Source organism: Scyliorhinus canicula, chromosome 2 (assembly GCF_902713615.1).
Source record: "Scyliorhinus canicula chromosome 2, sScyCan1.1, whole genome shotgun sequence".
NCBI lineage: Eukaryota > Metazoa > Chordata > Chondrichthyes > Carcharhiniformes > Scyliorhinidae > Scyliorhinus > Scyliorhinus canicula.
In genome coordinates, this window is record NC_052147.1 from 247,059,456 (window position 1) to 247,075,251 (window position 15,796).

The window sequence follows — 15,796 nt, forward strand, 5'->3', positions numbered from 1 at the left end:
CAGATGCCTCACTATTTCTTCTTTGATAGATCCAGCATCTTCCCTACTACTGAAGTTAAGCTAACTGGCCTTTAATTACCCGCTTTCTGCCTAACTCCTTTTTTAAGCAGTGGTGTCATGTTTGCTATTTTCCAATCCGTTGACATTCATCCAGTTAGGTAGCTCCAGCCTTGGCTCAGTGGTATCACACCTTATTCCAAGACAGAAGATCATGGGTTTAAATTCCACTGCAGAGATTTGCGCATTTGGTACTCCAGTACTGAAGGCGTGCTGCATTGTTGACATTGTCATCCTTCAGTATGACAGTGAGCTGCAGTGCAATCTGCCTCTCAGGTTGGTGTGAAAGATCCTTTGGCACTAATCTGAAGAAAAGGAACAAAGTTCTCCCTATATCCTCCATAAACATCTCAACACTTTGAATTATTATTTATGTCATTGTTTTGTCTGGGACCTTGTAGCCTGCCATCTATTTATTACAGTAAGAAGTCTTACAACACCAGGTTAAAGTCCAACAGGTTTGTTTCAAACACGAGCTTTCGGAGCACTGCTCCTTCCTCAGGTGAAGGAGCAGTGCTCCGAAAGCTCGTGTTTGAAACAAACCTGTTGGACTTTAACCTGGTGTTGTAAGACTTCTTACTGTGCTCACCCCAGTCCAACGCCGGCATCTCCACATCATCTGTTTATTACAGTGCTTAAGCTCTAAAGCACTTTGGGACATTCTGAGTTTGTGAAGGTTGATGTACAAATGCAAGTTAATTCATTCTCTTTTTTTCTTTCGTGAGATTTTTTTAAATAACCTATCAACAGGTCCTCAAACATTTTCAGCAATTTGTAAATTTGATAATTCTGTGGCAGTGTAGACTGTGTGTCACCTATTCCTTATTTGACCTGTCTTCTGGACTCCATGCAATTTCCTGATAACCTAAAAATAGTATTTTATTAGTTGAATTAACCCAATAAAAACTTGCATTTATACAGTGGTATAATGCCCCAAACACTTGAGAGGTCTAATCATAGCAAAACATTGGCTCCATCCATTGAATGAGAAAAAGAGTTGACAAGCATCTTTCACAACTTCTGGATGTTCCAAACCACTTGACAGCCAATGAGGTATTTGTGAAGTGTACACCATTGTGATACACCAGCTGGAAAACAAAGACTCATTGCCCAATTGAATGATGCTTGACGGCCAGTCAAACAGCCTCCAAATAAAATGACATTTTAAAAAAATATCCCACTGAATTTTCTCCAGCATTGCACGCAGCAGTGTCCTGGAGATTCACCTAATCCTGGAGACTCCACTCTAAATCATGGGAGAGTTGACAGCCCTATGCTATGATTTAAGAGGACTCCATGTATTTTGGATGGCAAAACCAACTCTGTAGACACAATGATCTCTGTCAATCTTTCTATTCCAGTAGAAGTTGTTCCTTCTCGAGGAAGACTTTCTCACTGAGGGTGGCAGTGTCAATTTTGAGTCTTGATAGCTCACATGATATAAATGTAGTTCCTCTTTCTAGACTTTTGAGATTATACATCAACTGTTCCAACATTCTGAGTTGCAAAATTGAAGGTATTCTCTGATGAGAAATTGGCTTAGCAAGCCACTCAGTTGTATTCATGGGTGTAGCTCACCACTACTTTCTTAACTGTAATTACAGATGGGTAATTGATACCCATATCCTATGAATGATTTTTCAATAAACTGATTGCTTTTCATGAAAGATCAGTTGAAAAAATTATTTGCATCTACTTTTGAATCTTTGTCATCTGCTGTCTCCTCATTTGAATCAACCTGTGCTAACCGGCATCACAGTAAACTCATTTCTGTCAGAGTTGTGAAGTTGCTTTGCAGTGAGACCAAACGCTGGTCTTGTGAGGTACACCAAACTCTGATGCCTATCAGTGGCAGGAAGTTTATTCGACCGGGTTAATTTTTCATCCATGTTCTGAGTCTCATTGCTATTGCCCAATCCACATTTGGAATGTGTTTTGGCACAGGAAACCCTCTTGATATTTGCTTTGCTGACTCCCAGTTAGTTTTATTTTCCTGCTACAACCTTCAACACAGCAATTTTAGAAATTGTAATTAGCAAATTTGGAGCAGGTGTCTTTATTTTTACTGCCTGCTCTGAGATCTTGGAAATTATTTAATCTCTTTGGATCATGTTTTTGGAAAGACCTATCGGATATATACACTTTCTTAGTAGAAACACAAGGTCCGCTTTACCATCAGTGTCTAACTGTCTGTCCTTGACTAAATACACCCAAATTTGTGCACTGGTTATTTTGTGTTGTATAGCAGCCCACTTCACCTCTTCAAGAATCTAGGAGCAACCACCAGTAACCCTTTATCCCCATGATGTCAACAAGCTTATCTGTTACTTCCAAATACTTATTCATCACCCTATCCCTGAAGTTTTGCTAATATAGCTCCTACTTAAAATCTTTGTATGCCTGCCCAAGCTTTGTACATCTCCATTGTAAAATGTATTAATATTAGTTAAACTGTGACAGACATGGACTGAAAGATGCTTGCGATATTTTTCTCCAAGAGAATTTAGCCTGGGACAATGGCTGGCTTCAGTCTGCTCCTCTTTGGGTAAACGGAACTGGGATAAGAAAAACTTTGTAAGACTACAGAGGTGATAGTGTAATGGTAATGTCACTGGATTAGCAATCCAGAGGCCCAGACTAATGTTCTTGGGGCAGAGGTTCAAATCCCATCCTGGCACCAAATAGAATTCAAATTTTGTTAATGAATCTTGAATTTAAAAAAAGCCAAACCTCAGTAATAATTATCATGAAAGCAATGTTAATTATTGTTAAAAAAGACCATCTGGTACATTAATGCCCTTTAGGGAAGGAAATCTGCTGTCCTTAATTGGTCTGGCTACATCTGACTCCAGGCCCACAGCAATGTAGCTGACTCTTGGTGACAACTGAAATAAACTAACAAGCTACTCAGTTGTATCAAACCGCTACAGAAAAGTCAATAAGGAAAGAACCCAGAGGGAGCACCTGACATTGACCGAGTCCCAGGAAACAAAATTATAACAACACACCTTCTTCCCAAGATCTGGGAACTGGTTCCAAAATTGGGACAGCTGTCCCACAGACTATAGTTGAGCAACAGTCTGACATTGTCATGCTCACACCCTGACAACTTACCATTACTGACATTGTCCCAGATATCACTGTTCCTAGGGGTCTTCAATGTCTAGTAGCAAGAGTGACTCCAGATCACTACTACTGATCCAACTGGCCAAGTCCTAAAGTACATAGCTACTAGACTGGGTCTGCAGTGAGTAGCAAGGGAACCAAGAAGATGGAAAAACATATTTGGTCTCATCCTCCCCAATCTACCTGTCACAGATGCATCTGTCCATGATAGTATTGGTAGGAGTGATGACTGCATGGTTCTTGTGGAGATGGATGGCCTGCTTTCACATTGAGGATATCCTCCATCATGTTGTGTGCACTTCCACTGTCCAAAATGGGGCAGATTTTGAACCGATATAGCAACTCAACATATGGCATCCATGAGGCATTGTGGGAAATCAGCAGCAGCAGAATTCTACACAACCATAGTCTGTTGCTTCATGGCCCTGAATATCCTCCACTCTACCATACTGTCAAGCCAGGGTATCAAACCTGTTTCAATGAAAAGTGCAGGAGCTAATGGCAGTAACAATGCCAGGCATAATGAGAAATGAGCTGTTAACCTGCCAAAGCTACAACATGGGAATGCTGGCATGCCAAACAGCGTAAGCAGCATGCAAAATACATAGCTAAGTGATCCCACAACCAATGGATTAGATCTAAGCTTAGGAGTCCTGCCACATCCAGTCATCAATGGTAGTGGGCAATTAATTGGAGGAGGAGGCGCCACAAATATCCCCACCATGAATGATGGGGAGCCCAGCACATAGTACAAATGACAAGGTTGAAGCTTTTGCAACTTCCTTAAGCCAGAATTGCCGAGTGGATGTTCTGTCTCGGTGTTCTCCTGAGGTCCAGCATCTCATATACCAGTCTTGAACAAAAAGCAGGACTTATTCAACCTGACCAATTACTGCCCCATCAGCCTACTCTTGATCTTGAGTAAATCAATGGAAGGAATTGTCGGCAGTGCTGGTGGGCGACCTTAAACAGCTCACTAACGCTCAGTTTGCATTCTGTGAGGGTCACCAGCTCCTGGCCTCATTCCAGTCTTGGTCCAAAGGTGGACAAAAAACAGCTGAATTCAAGAAGTGAGGCGAGAGTGACTATCCTTCACATCAAGGTAACATTTGACCGAGTGTGGCATCAAGGAGCCCTAATAGAGTTTCTGGGAACCGGGGACAACATTCCACTGCTTGGATTGATACCCAGCACAAAGGAAGATGGTGTGGTTGTTCGAGGTCAATCATTTCATTCTTGGGACATTGCTGCAGGAGTTCCTCAGGGGGCTATCCTCGGCCCAACCATCTTCAACTGTTGAATCAATGATTTCCCTCCCTCATGAGGTGAATCGTGTTTCCTCTGATACTGATGTCATCCATTCCTTATGCAGAAATACCTATATAATGTTCAGGCTTGGGCTGATAAGTGCCAAGTAATATTCGTGCCACACAAGTGTCAGGTAATGACGATCACCAACAAGCGAGAACATAACCATCTTCCCATGACATTCCTTGGCATTACCATCACTGAATCCCCCACCATCAGCATCCTGGGGTTTACCATTGATAGGTTCTTTACCAGCCATATAAATACCATGGCTGCAGGAGAAGATTGGAGGCTGGAAATTCTGCAGTGAATAACTCCCATCCTGACTCTCCAAAATCTGTCCACCATCTGCAAGACACAAGTCAGAGTTGTTATCTTACTTATCTGGATGAGTTTATCCCCATCAACACTCAAAGAACGCAGCATCATCCAGGACAGAGCAGCCTTCTTGATAGGCATCCTAGCCACCTGCTTAAACATTCACACCCGCTACCACTTTTGCAGTTTTGAAGATGCAGCAGATTTACTGCAGCAACTTAACAAGGCTTCTTAGACAGTACCTTTCAAAGCTGCACCATCTATGACCTAGAAGGATGTGTGCAGGAGATGCTTAGGAACACTACCATCTGCAAGTTCCCCACCAAACCACACACCATCCTGACTTGGAACGGTATCACAGTTCCTTCACTGTTGCTGGGTCAAAATCCTGGAACTCTCTTCCTAACAGCAGAGGGAATTTTGCAGTCGTTACTCCAGAAGCAGAATTAGGCCATTTGGCACATCGAGTCTGCTCCGCCATTCCATCATCGCTGATCTCATGCATCTCTCCTCTCACCCACCCAGTTAATCAAATCTTTTGCTGAAATCCAAGAATATTGTGTTGTTGAGAACCTGAAGAAGTGATTATTATAATGGAATCTTGCAGTAACTGCTGTTTTCATAAGGTGTTTACCATCTAACTATCAAGTGGAAAATCTTTGTGTTAATGGTATTCTGTTTCTTAGTACCTTAAGTACCAACGTTATATCATTTTATAGCGTTTACTAAAATGGACTGATACCCAATGCTGTGAGAATTCAAGTAAATCCATTTTTCTCATCTTTGTGGCCTTAATGCCCAGAGACTCACTGAAAATCTGATTGATGAAGACAAACTGAAAGTTATAAGCTGTTAGGCCTCTGTCTGTCCTCTATTTAGTACCTGTGTTTATAAAAATTGATGAGCTCTGTTTGAAATTGGGAATTCATTTGATTTGAAAATGTATTTCTTACAAGACTGCATCAGTTTCAGCACACAACCATTGAGCACGATTTAACGGCCTTGACCCACCCAAGGCAGGAGAATGGGGATGAGAAAATATCAGCCATGATTGAATGGCGGAGCAGACCCAATGGGCCAAGTGGCCTAATTCTGCTCCTATGTCTTATGGTCATAACTCGGAACACCTCGCGAGATTTAACGGAGCCTTACAAGATGTTGTGATCTGGATCTTGCTCTCACTTGGCATGATCCAGATCAGCATATTTAAATGGGCCATTAGGCTTATTTAAATATGCATTTATGGGATTCTCCCGACGCCGGGACCTAACGGCTGTGAGATCTCGCCAGGACGTGATTTAGTACTGGTTTACACAAAAGTAGACCAGTCGTAACGGTACCTGGGAGTGGTCTCCCAGACCACTAGAGTCCCTCGGGTTGTCGGGGACAGGGCAGGGTGACACCCTAACACTCCTTCTGATACTTGGGCACATTGGCACTGCCAGCCTGGTCCCCTGGCAGTGCCACCCTGGCACTGTGCCCAGGTGGCACTGCCATGGTGGCAGTGCCCAGGTATAAGGTTGGCACTGCCAGATATCCAGCCATGGGGAGGGGGTGTTCCCAAGGGCACTCCCAATGTTGTTGGGTGGGGATAAACGGGGTGGGGGGGGGGGGGGTGGGGGGGGGATCGTGGCAGTCAGACAATATGGTGCCCCAATCTGCGAGTAGCCTTTCCTCTTGGGTTCGCCAGCAGGAATTGATTAGTTGCGGTTCTGCAGAGAGAAACTCCCAGAGGCTACAAAACATGGCAAAGTACCATTGAATAACGGGGTGTTTCTCCAGTCACCCAAAATGTGGCCAAAACCAGACATAGATTTTCTCCAGTTAAATCATGCCCACTGAGTCGATTGTTAGTTTATTAGACTAACCCAATATTGCCTGCTATCTTGAATGGATGGTTTTTGAAATTCCATACTCTTGCTGTTCAAAAAATCGTCTTGCATTCAATTAAAGCGGAAGATTGCCATTCCATTATTTTATCTTATTCCTTGAACATCTAGGCTTCTATATACATTTGTTTCAGAAAGAAAAAGATTAATTAAGAACCTGGTTTCATGGTTTTGCTGGAAATAATGAACAGTGGAAATGTTCCTTTTGTAAAGTGAAATGCATTAATGTTACACAAATGTAATTTTTTTGGATTTGCCATCAATACTCTTTTCCACTTATTTTAATAGAAAGTCAAAGGGCGTACCGATTTGTCCAGGGCAAGGACTGGGGTTTCAAGAAGTTTATCCGTAGAGATTTTCTTCTAGACGAAGCAAATGGTCTTCTTCCAGATGATAAACTTACCCTGTTCTGTGAAGTAGGTGAATATTATTACAAATACTTATTACTGATATTTAATTACATGGTTTATCATAAAATCTTGCGGTATCAGTTTCTTAGGCGAGGTGTAGGTCACTAAAAATGTAAATTATTTTATATGCATTTGTTCTGACCGTTCTTATGCAAAAGTACAAACCTTGCAGTACTCCTACTCCTTGCTGTTTGCAAACCGGTTTGCTTTTATAGAGTAGTGGTAACTCACTTATAAGTTGCAATGCTAGGTCAGCTTCATACCTAATTAACACCTATTTAAGACAACGCCTTTCATCTAGAGTGCCCATTCCTGGTTGTCATCCACTAAATTAAGTAAGCACTTTGATGATTACCTTTTTACAAATACTTTTTAAAAAGTGATCAACTACCACATGTAGCACAAAAACGTGAAAGCAATAGAACATAATCTTTTATTGTGACAAGTATGAAGTTACTGTGAAAAGCCCCTAGTTGCCACATTCTGGCACCTGTTCGGGTAAGCTGGTACGGGAATTGAACCCGCGCTGCTGGCCTTAGTTCTGCATCACAAACCAGCTGTCTAGCCCACTGAGCTAAACCAGCCACATAATACGATACTTGTACACAATACAGGTTGGTGTACTGGCAAGCTACATTTAGATCTTCACACTGTAATCTTGTATCATTTTCTAATAACATAATGTGGTGTGTAAAAATCAATAAATAAAAGGAAACCAAAAGGAAAGGCCAGAAAGGAAATAAACTTTTCAACTAAACAAAAAAATAAGGAAATACTACCATTTTCTAGTTGTGATTACTGCCATTTTCATTTTGGTCTTGAGTGAATAGTGTCCAATGATCAAATATACTTCATTCGAGTTCAACATTGTCTGAATGCTAAGTCTGGAATTTGATAACACATGGTCTGATTTGCCGTTATCTGTGAGGGGGAAGAGTTACTTGGACATTTGGTTCCTGAAGGAAATTACGCCCCTGAGGTTGGGCAGAACTTAGTGTTGATCAATGGTCAGGGACAGGAACATGTGACTGTGAGTCAGCCAGTTTTGGGGAACCAGATTATACTGATGAAGGTGTCTCAGTGCCTGACTTCACTCAACAGGTGGGAGATGCTTGCTATTTGTGTGGATGAGGTGATGGACTGCAGGATGACTGAGAGAACTGACTGTAACAACATGGTGTGGGATGCTATTTATGTGAAGGGAGTGAAAAGGAGTGTGGTAGTAATAGAGGACAATGTAGTCAGAGGGATAGACACTATTCTCTGCAGCTGCAACCGAGAGCTCCAAAGGTTGTTACCAGCCCAGTGGCAGGGATAAGGAGACCTCTGGCTGGAGACAATCCTGGAGTGGCAAGTGGGAGACCTAGCTGTTCATGTGGGAAACAACAGCATGGGTAGAACCAAGAATAATTTTGTGCTGAGGCCGTTGAAGCATTAGGGTTCAAATTAAAATGCAGAACTCAAAGTTAATTATCTCTGAATTGTTATCTGAGCCACATGCCATTTGGCCTAGGTCAAGGAGATTAGAGAATTAATTCATAGCTCAGAGTGCTGTGGGAAGAGGGATTTTAATTCATGGGGCATTGCCATCAGTACTGGGGAGAGTGAGCTATTCCATTGGGATAGGCTCCACTTCGGGCTGGGACCAGTGTCCTGGCTAATCATATAACTAGGGCAGGGGACGAGGCTTTTAACTAACAGGGATTTGGGGGTGAGGGGATGGCGGAGGTGGAGAGGATCTGATGATTTGTAAATCTGAAGAGAAAAGTCAAAGCAATGGAACTGTGTAGCATTGTGGGCAAAGGCAAGCAGAGTGAAAACAGGAGGGGACAGAATTTAAAAGTAATTGTGCATCAGTGAGTAAAATTCATTCTGAAAAATTGTAGTGAAAAGATTAAATCAAAAGTTCTTGATCTCAATATGCAAAGCGTTTGCAAAAAAATAGTTAACTAGTGGCGCAAATAGAGGTTATGGTTTAGATTCAATCACCAATACAGATACATGATTACAAGATGACCAAGGTTGAGAAATAAATATTCCAGAGTGCACAATATTTCAGAAAGACAGATTGGCAATGGATGAGGGGTAGCCCTAATAATAAAGGATGACCCAAGGACATTAATACGAGAGGATCTTGGCTCAGAATGTCATGAAGTAGAACCAGTCTGGGTGGAGATTGGGAATAGCAAGATTCAAAAAATCCTGGTGGGAGTAGTTCATAGGCCCCCAAACAGTAATTAAACTGTTGGGAGTCGTTAATCTTCATATAGACTGCGACTACCAGATCAACAGGAAGATTAATTCTTAGAATGCTTTTTTGACAGTTTCTTGCAGCAATAAGCTGTGGAAGTAACTAAGATTGAGCTTTTTAAATCGACTATTGTGCAGTCAGGCTGGTTTAGCACAGTGGGCTAAACAGCTGGCTTGTAACGTAGAACAAGACCAGCAGCGCAGTTTCAATTCCCATACCAGCCTCCCCGAACAGGTGCTGGAATGTGGCGACTAGGGGCTTTTCACAGTAACTTCATTGAAGCCTACTTGCGACAATAAGCGATTATTATTATTATTATTAATAATTAGTAGTGTCATGGTGAAAGATCCATGGGGAAATAATGACCATAATACCATTGATATGTCGGGTTTTAAGGTGATATTTTCCAATCACAAATAATCTTAAACGTAAACAAACATAGGTATGAGGGATGCACTGGTTACAGTTGAGTTGGTAAATAGGCTGAAAGATATGATAATAAATGAACAATAGGAAACATTTAAAGAAACAATTGAAAATCTTCAACAAAAATACATTCCATTGAAGAACAAAAGCTCAGCAAGAAGTACTCCTGTAGTTTATTCAGGAAGTTAAGGATAGTAGTAGGTTAAAAGAATAAACTTTGAATGTTGCAAAGAACAGTAGCAAGTCTTGAGGATTTGGAATGTTTTAGAAACCGACAAAAGGCCACCAAAATTTTAATATAAAGGGAAAAATAGAATATGAAATTAATTGGCCAGTAATATGAAAATGGTTTGTCAGAACTTTTATAAGTATATAAAAAGGAATAGAGTAGCTAAGATACATGTTGGTTCCTTGGGAGCAAAGGTAGGGGAAATCATCATGGGGAATGAGGAAATGATAGAGTTATTGAACAAGCATTTTATATCCATCTTCACAGAAGACACAAGTTACTTAACAGGAAATTGAGGGTATCTTATGTGCTTAAAATGAGTGAGGGTATTAAAGCAATGTGTATCAGCAGAGAAAGGTATTGGAGAAACCGAAGGGACTAAAATGTGACAAATCTCCTGGACCTGATGGCCTACATCCTAAGATCCTAAAAGTTCCAGATGCAGAGATAGTGGATAAGCTGGCAATGCTTTCCCAAAATTCTCCGGACTGTTCAGATTGAAAGTTGCCAAATGTAACGTTAATTTTCAAGAAAGGAGAGTAAAAGAAAAAGGAAGGATAACGAAAGAGAAAATGCTGGAAAATCTCAGCAGGTCTGGCAGCATCTGTAGGGAGAGAAAAGAGCTAATGTTTCGAGTCCGATGACTTTGTCAAAGCTAAAACAGAAAGTGGGAAATATTTATACTGTGGAGCGCGAATGAAAGATGAGTCATAGCCACAGAAACACAGGGAAACTGGGTGCTAATGGCCACTGAAACCAAGGGGAAAGAGTGCTAATGGCTGTCCCCAGAGAGAACAAAAGATGTGAAACGTCAAACAGCAGAGAAACTAACATCAGAAGATGAACTGTGGATGTGGGGGAAGTGGAAGGGGGAAGCAAAGAGGAGAAAAGTGGGTAAGATTGGGGGGGAGGAAATTAAATATATATTAAGAAAGAAAGAAATGGCGCATTCAAGACCCTGATCTTCCTGTTGCTTGCCATTTTAACAAAAGATCCTGCTCCCATGCCCACATGTCTGTTCTTGGCCTGCTGCAATGTTCCAGTGAAGCTCAACGCAAACTGGAGGAACAACATCTCATCTTCCGGCTAGGCACGCTACAGCCTTCCGGTCTCAACATCGAATTCAACAACTTCAGATGATCAGCTCTACCCCACCTCGACCCATTTGACTTCACCCCATTTCATTTTAACTCTTTTACCATTTCATGAGATTCATGAGATTAGTCCCTGTGCGAAGCTGAATGAATTGGGCCCATATTCTCTTGAGTTTAAAAGAATGAGAAGTGATCTCGTGGAATCTGTGGAACTCGTTGCCGCAGAAGGCTGTGGTGGCCTCTTTAAGAGAGAGATAGACAGGTTCTTGATTAAAAAGGGTATCAAGGGTTAAGGGGAGAAGCCAGGAGAATGGAGATAAAAAATATATCAGCCATTTTTTGAATGGCAGAACAGACTGAACAGGCCGATTGGCCTCATTCTGCTCCTATACCTTATGGTTTTATGAAACACAAGATTCTGAAGGGGCGTGACAGGGTAGACAGATTTTTCCACTGGTTGTAGCGTGATAGGGTAGACATTGAGATTATTTCCACTGGTTATAGAATCTATAACGGCACAATTTCAGAATCAGAGGCCGTTTATTTAGGACGTAGATAAGGAGAAATTACTTCACTCAAAGGATTGTGAATTTTTGGAATTTTCTACTCCTGCGAGTTGTCTATGCTCCATCCTTGAATACATTTAAAGTTGGTACCGAGAGATGATTGGTGTCAGGGAATCAAGAGGTATGGGGGAGTCAATAGGAAAGCGGAGTAATAGCCTAAGGCTGTACTGAATGGTGGAGGAGGTTCAACAGTCTGTATGGTCTTCCCCTGCTCCTATTTCTTGTGTAATGTTCTTTTCTCTAACCCAGAATTTTTAGGTAGCCCTTCAGGATTCACTGGAATTTGGTTTCTTGTATTTAAGACCTATACAATTTAGTGTCACACTCGCGATGTTGCATTTCCTAATTGAGACATCATTTACTCTCTTTTGATTTTATTTGGCGGTAATATTTTGGTCAGTGCCAATTTACAAGTATCCATTTTATAATCTGGAACAAAAGCATATAATTGCTAAATGAATATTTTTCTGGGGCACTGGTAAGTATTTTTCTAATCCGTACTACAATTAAGGTTGTAACATTTTATGTGGCAACCAGTAAATATGCAATTACTAACAAACTAATACTTCTTTGATATTTCAATCTCATTGCTTATTTCCTGACTCCCTCCTGCAGAGAACTTGTATAATTTCTATAAAAGTAATGTAAGTCTACCTTCCAGAAAATGCCTGGTGCATAATTTAGTCAATGACTCACTCAATTATAACAATTAGCTTTATGTACATCTGTCATTACACCATATTTACATCATCTGACAGGTTGAGACTGCAACACAGAAGGAAATATGAAATTGTTTGAACACTTTCACATCACCATTGACCCTAATTGTTGTATTAATGGGCAATATCCTTAACCTAGAGCATTGAACTTTTGTGCTGAGAAGACTAGAACTGTCTGACTGCCAGGTTATCACTCTAACTGTGACAGATTAGCAGCTTCTGAATGATGAATGTTTAAATGAACATAATTTGACTTTGATCTGAGTATTTACAGGATATGTGAGAAACTCTGGCAAGATTACTGCCTAATTATATGTCATTATACTCTATAAAAAGAATAATTGAAATGTGGCCTCTGGGAATGGGTGTTATGAATATAATGCATCGTATTTTCATTTAGGCAGACAAGTTAAATGTGCTGTGTGATGAATTTGTTATGAATACAATTACTTGGTTGACAAAGAGGTTACAAGAAGTGTCATGAGGTTTGGTGGATCTATGGGCTATTGCTAATTTTCGGAAAATTGGAATATTTCTGAAGGAAAGAAGTAAAATCTTAACCGTCCATGTTTCTGGAAGTAAGCTGACCAAAATGCTTCTGAAACAGTGTGTTGAAGAAATTAGAAGTGATTGAGAACACTATTTAAGACTAGTACTCCTTTGACATTTCTATCCAGGCAGTAGTGTTTAAGTACTTGTTATTCATATTATAAATTTGTTTCTAAATCTCCTGTGATATTTTCCATTGAGTGTAATCCAAAGGAAGACTCCAATTGCATGCACTCTAAAACCTCAACTGAAATGAAAGTGATTTTAGACCCCAAAGCAGCCAGTTGGTAAATGTTTTTAAGGGATTGTTATTACAATTATATTTATGTGCTCTTTCCTCTTTCCGAATTCATCTTTATGCTGAAGATTCCATTTAGTGAAAAAGAAATAGAAGAAATAAGCTTCCTCCTTCTTGACATCGCCTTCATATTCAAATAAATGCAGTGGTCATTGTTGTGTTATGCTTCTTCGTATAGCATAAGCTGCTTCCTTGATGTATGCTTTGACAAAGGAAGCTCCCAACTCGGAGATAGGTTTAACACATTTATTGAATAGTTAACAATTCTCCTACTTGAGTTTGACTCTCCTGCTAATCTAACTAGTAACTCGAGTCTAACTAAACCAGTCTGTTCTAAGCCACGTACTGAGTGTACAGTGATGCATATCACCACACCCCCCTTTTTTCGTGTAACACATTTTCTGTACAATGGTAAAGAAAAATTGAACAAAAACAGGTAAATAAAGTGATGACATGTACAAGTAATGATGACGATACAAGATCAAAGAATAGTTATGATGCTATTGAGGATTATACAATACCATATAATAGTTATGATTACGTTGAGGATTATACAATACCAAATAATAGTTAATAGTCCAAAGTTCATGAATTTATATGGTCCAGTGGCTTTCTTGTTTTGTTATTGAAGTGTCGATGTTGGTGTTGTCATTTCCTTGTGAACGCCGTCAGTGTTCCTGTGTTTACGTAACCAAGAAGTCATCAGGAAGTTTTCAAATGGTCAAATCACTTCATTGTCTGAGGTGGACTCTTTTTTTTTTAATGCTTATGGTGGCAATTCTTGATGACATCTTTCCTGAAAGCTGGTTTGCTTGTCCGTAGTGTAGCAAATGTGAATTGGTAAGATGCGTTGACATGCCATGGTATGTTTGCACTCTCGTCGTTCTGAGCTGAGCAGTAACATTGTCCTTCATAGGCAGAGTTGTACCATGTCATACCAGTTGTTCTATTGTTGCCATTGTTATTGACGTGCTTGTTGTTGTGTTTGTTACCTCTGGTAAGCTTCTTGTTGTTGTCTTTGTTGTTGTTTTTGTAGGTTTTGTTGTCATGTTTGTTGCGCTCAATGACCACACCAAGTGGAGAATTCGAGTCCTTCACAAAGTTACTTGTGTCAGTGTCCCTTGTGTCATCTGCTGTTTCATTGAGCGTTTCGTCTTTGATTCCTCGGCACTCGCCACCTGGAGTCATGTCCAGTTCACTTGTATCATCTTTGGCTAGTCGATGCTCCCCGTCTGGAGCCCTTTCTGGTGCACCTGAATCACCTTTGGTTTCTTGATGCTTCCCGTCTGGAGTCATTTCAGGTTCTTGTGGAGAGGCTCGAGTCGATGAGATTTGAATTAATGTGATGTCACTGGAGTCACTAGTAGCCTCACTTTGATTGCCGAGTGCCTCTGTACATGCTGGCTGAGATCTGTCAGTCTCGCTGAGATGTCATACATCTTGTACGGGAATTGTGAAGCCTTTTTACTTGTCGCACATACAGTGGGTAGACCTTCAGTGTTGTCTTGTCGATTAGATGAGCTGGGTAGACTGTCAGTCTTCTTCTGGTGGCTCTAATAATCTGGGTAGACTGTCATAGTCTTTTTGTTGTTCACGTGAGCGTGGTAGACTGTTATAGTCGTCTTGCTGTGCACTTGAGCGTGGCAGATTGGCATTGTCTGCTGCTGGTTGCTCAGATAAGGTTGCTAGACCTTCATGGTCTTGTTCATGCAAGGACTGCGCTCTGGAGTCTTGCGTTGCTTCCATCGTGGAATCTGTCAACTAGCTCGCTGTGGAGGCTTGTGTCACTCTCTCTCTGGACTGTGGCATCGTTCCCTGTGTGGAGTCATGCAGTGGTCTCGCTGTGGAGTCGATCTCTGCGCTCTCAACGGAGTCATGCAGTGGTCTCGCTGTGGAGTTGATCTGTGTTCTCTGTGTAGAGACATGCATGGTCTCGCTGTGGAGTCTGTCATTGTTTTCTGTGCGGAGTCGGGGACACTTTGGGGTGCATGGAACACTCTCTGTCTCTTGGCGCCAGGCCGCAGCAGAATCCTGTACTCATGGGTTGGGATGTCGTCTATGCTGGGCTGAGGAGCCTCAAATCCGAAGAACTCGTCCATGACTGCACGGATGCTTAAATGTACAACACATCTCGTTGCGGTTCGGATTTGGTACTGAGGTCGCCACGTCCAATGATGAAATCATCGTCTGAGTTGTAGTCTTCAAGGACTAAATCATCTCTTAGGGCAGTGCTAACTGCTTGTTGCAGGGTTCTGCGGAGGTTACTTTCAGCTACTGGTCGAAGTTCAGGCATTGTTTTGTCGTTCCAGATGAAAGAATTGTGTTTTCTGGCTTTAAAATTTTGTGTCACTATTTTCGGACATTTCCCCTTTAAGTGGGCGTGGTCCGGGGCCTCTGACATCATGACGCTTGTGACGTAGTGTAGGAATGGATTGCTCATGCGCAGATCGCTTTTCCTTCACTGTGCGCTCTTTTCACAATGCGCATGGCGCGGCTTTTCGCGCATGCGCAAAACACTGTGCGCCGGTTCGCATCTTCTCGGGAACTGCGTATGTG

At 41.4% G+C, this 15,796-nt stretch overlaps 1 protein-coding gene across 1 annotated transcript in view; it reads left to right on the forward strand.

The window, feature by feature from the left end:
- spopla (speckle type BTB/POZ protein like a) overlaps positions 1-15,796 on the forward strand; it is a 251,904-nt gene that overhangs the window by 219,082 nt on the left and 17,026 nt on the right. Inside the window, 1 exon segment of the mRNA XM_038789941.1 lies at positions 6,987-7,114. Coding sequence (XP_038645869.1) covers positions 6,987-7,114 — 128 coding nt within the window.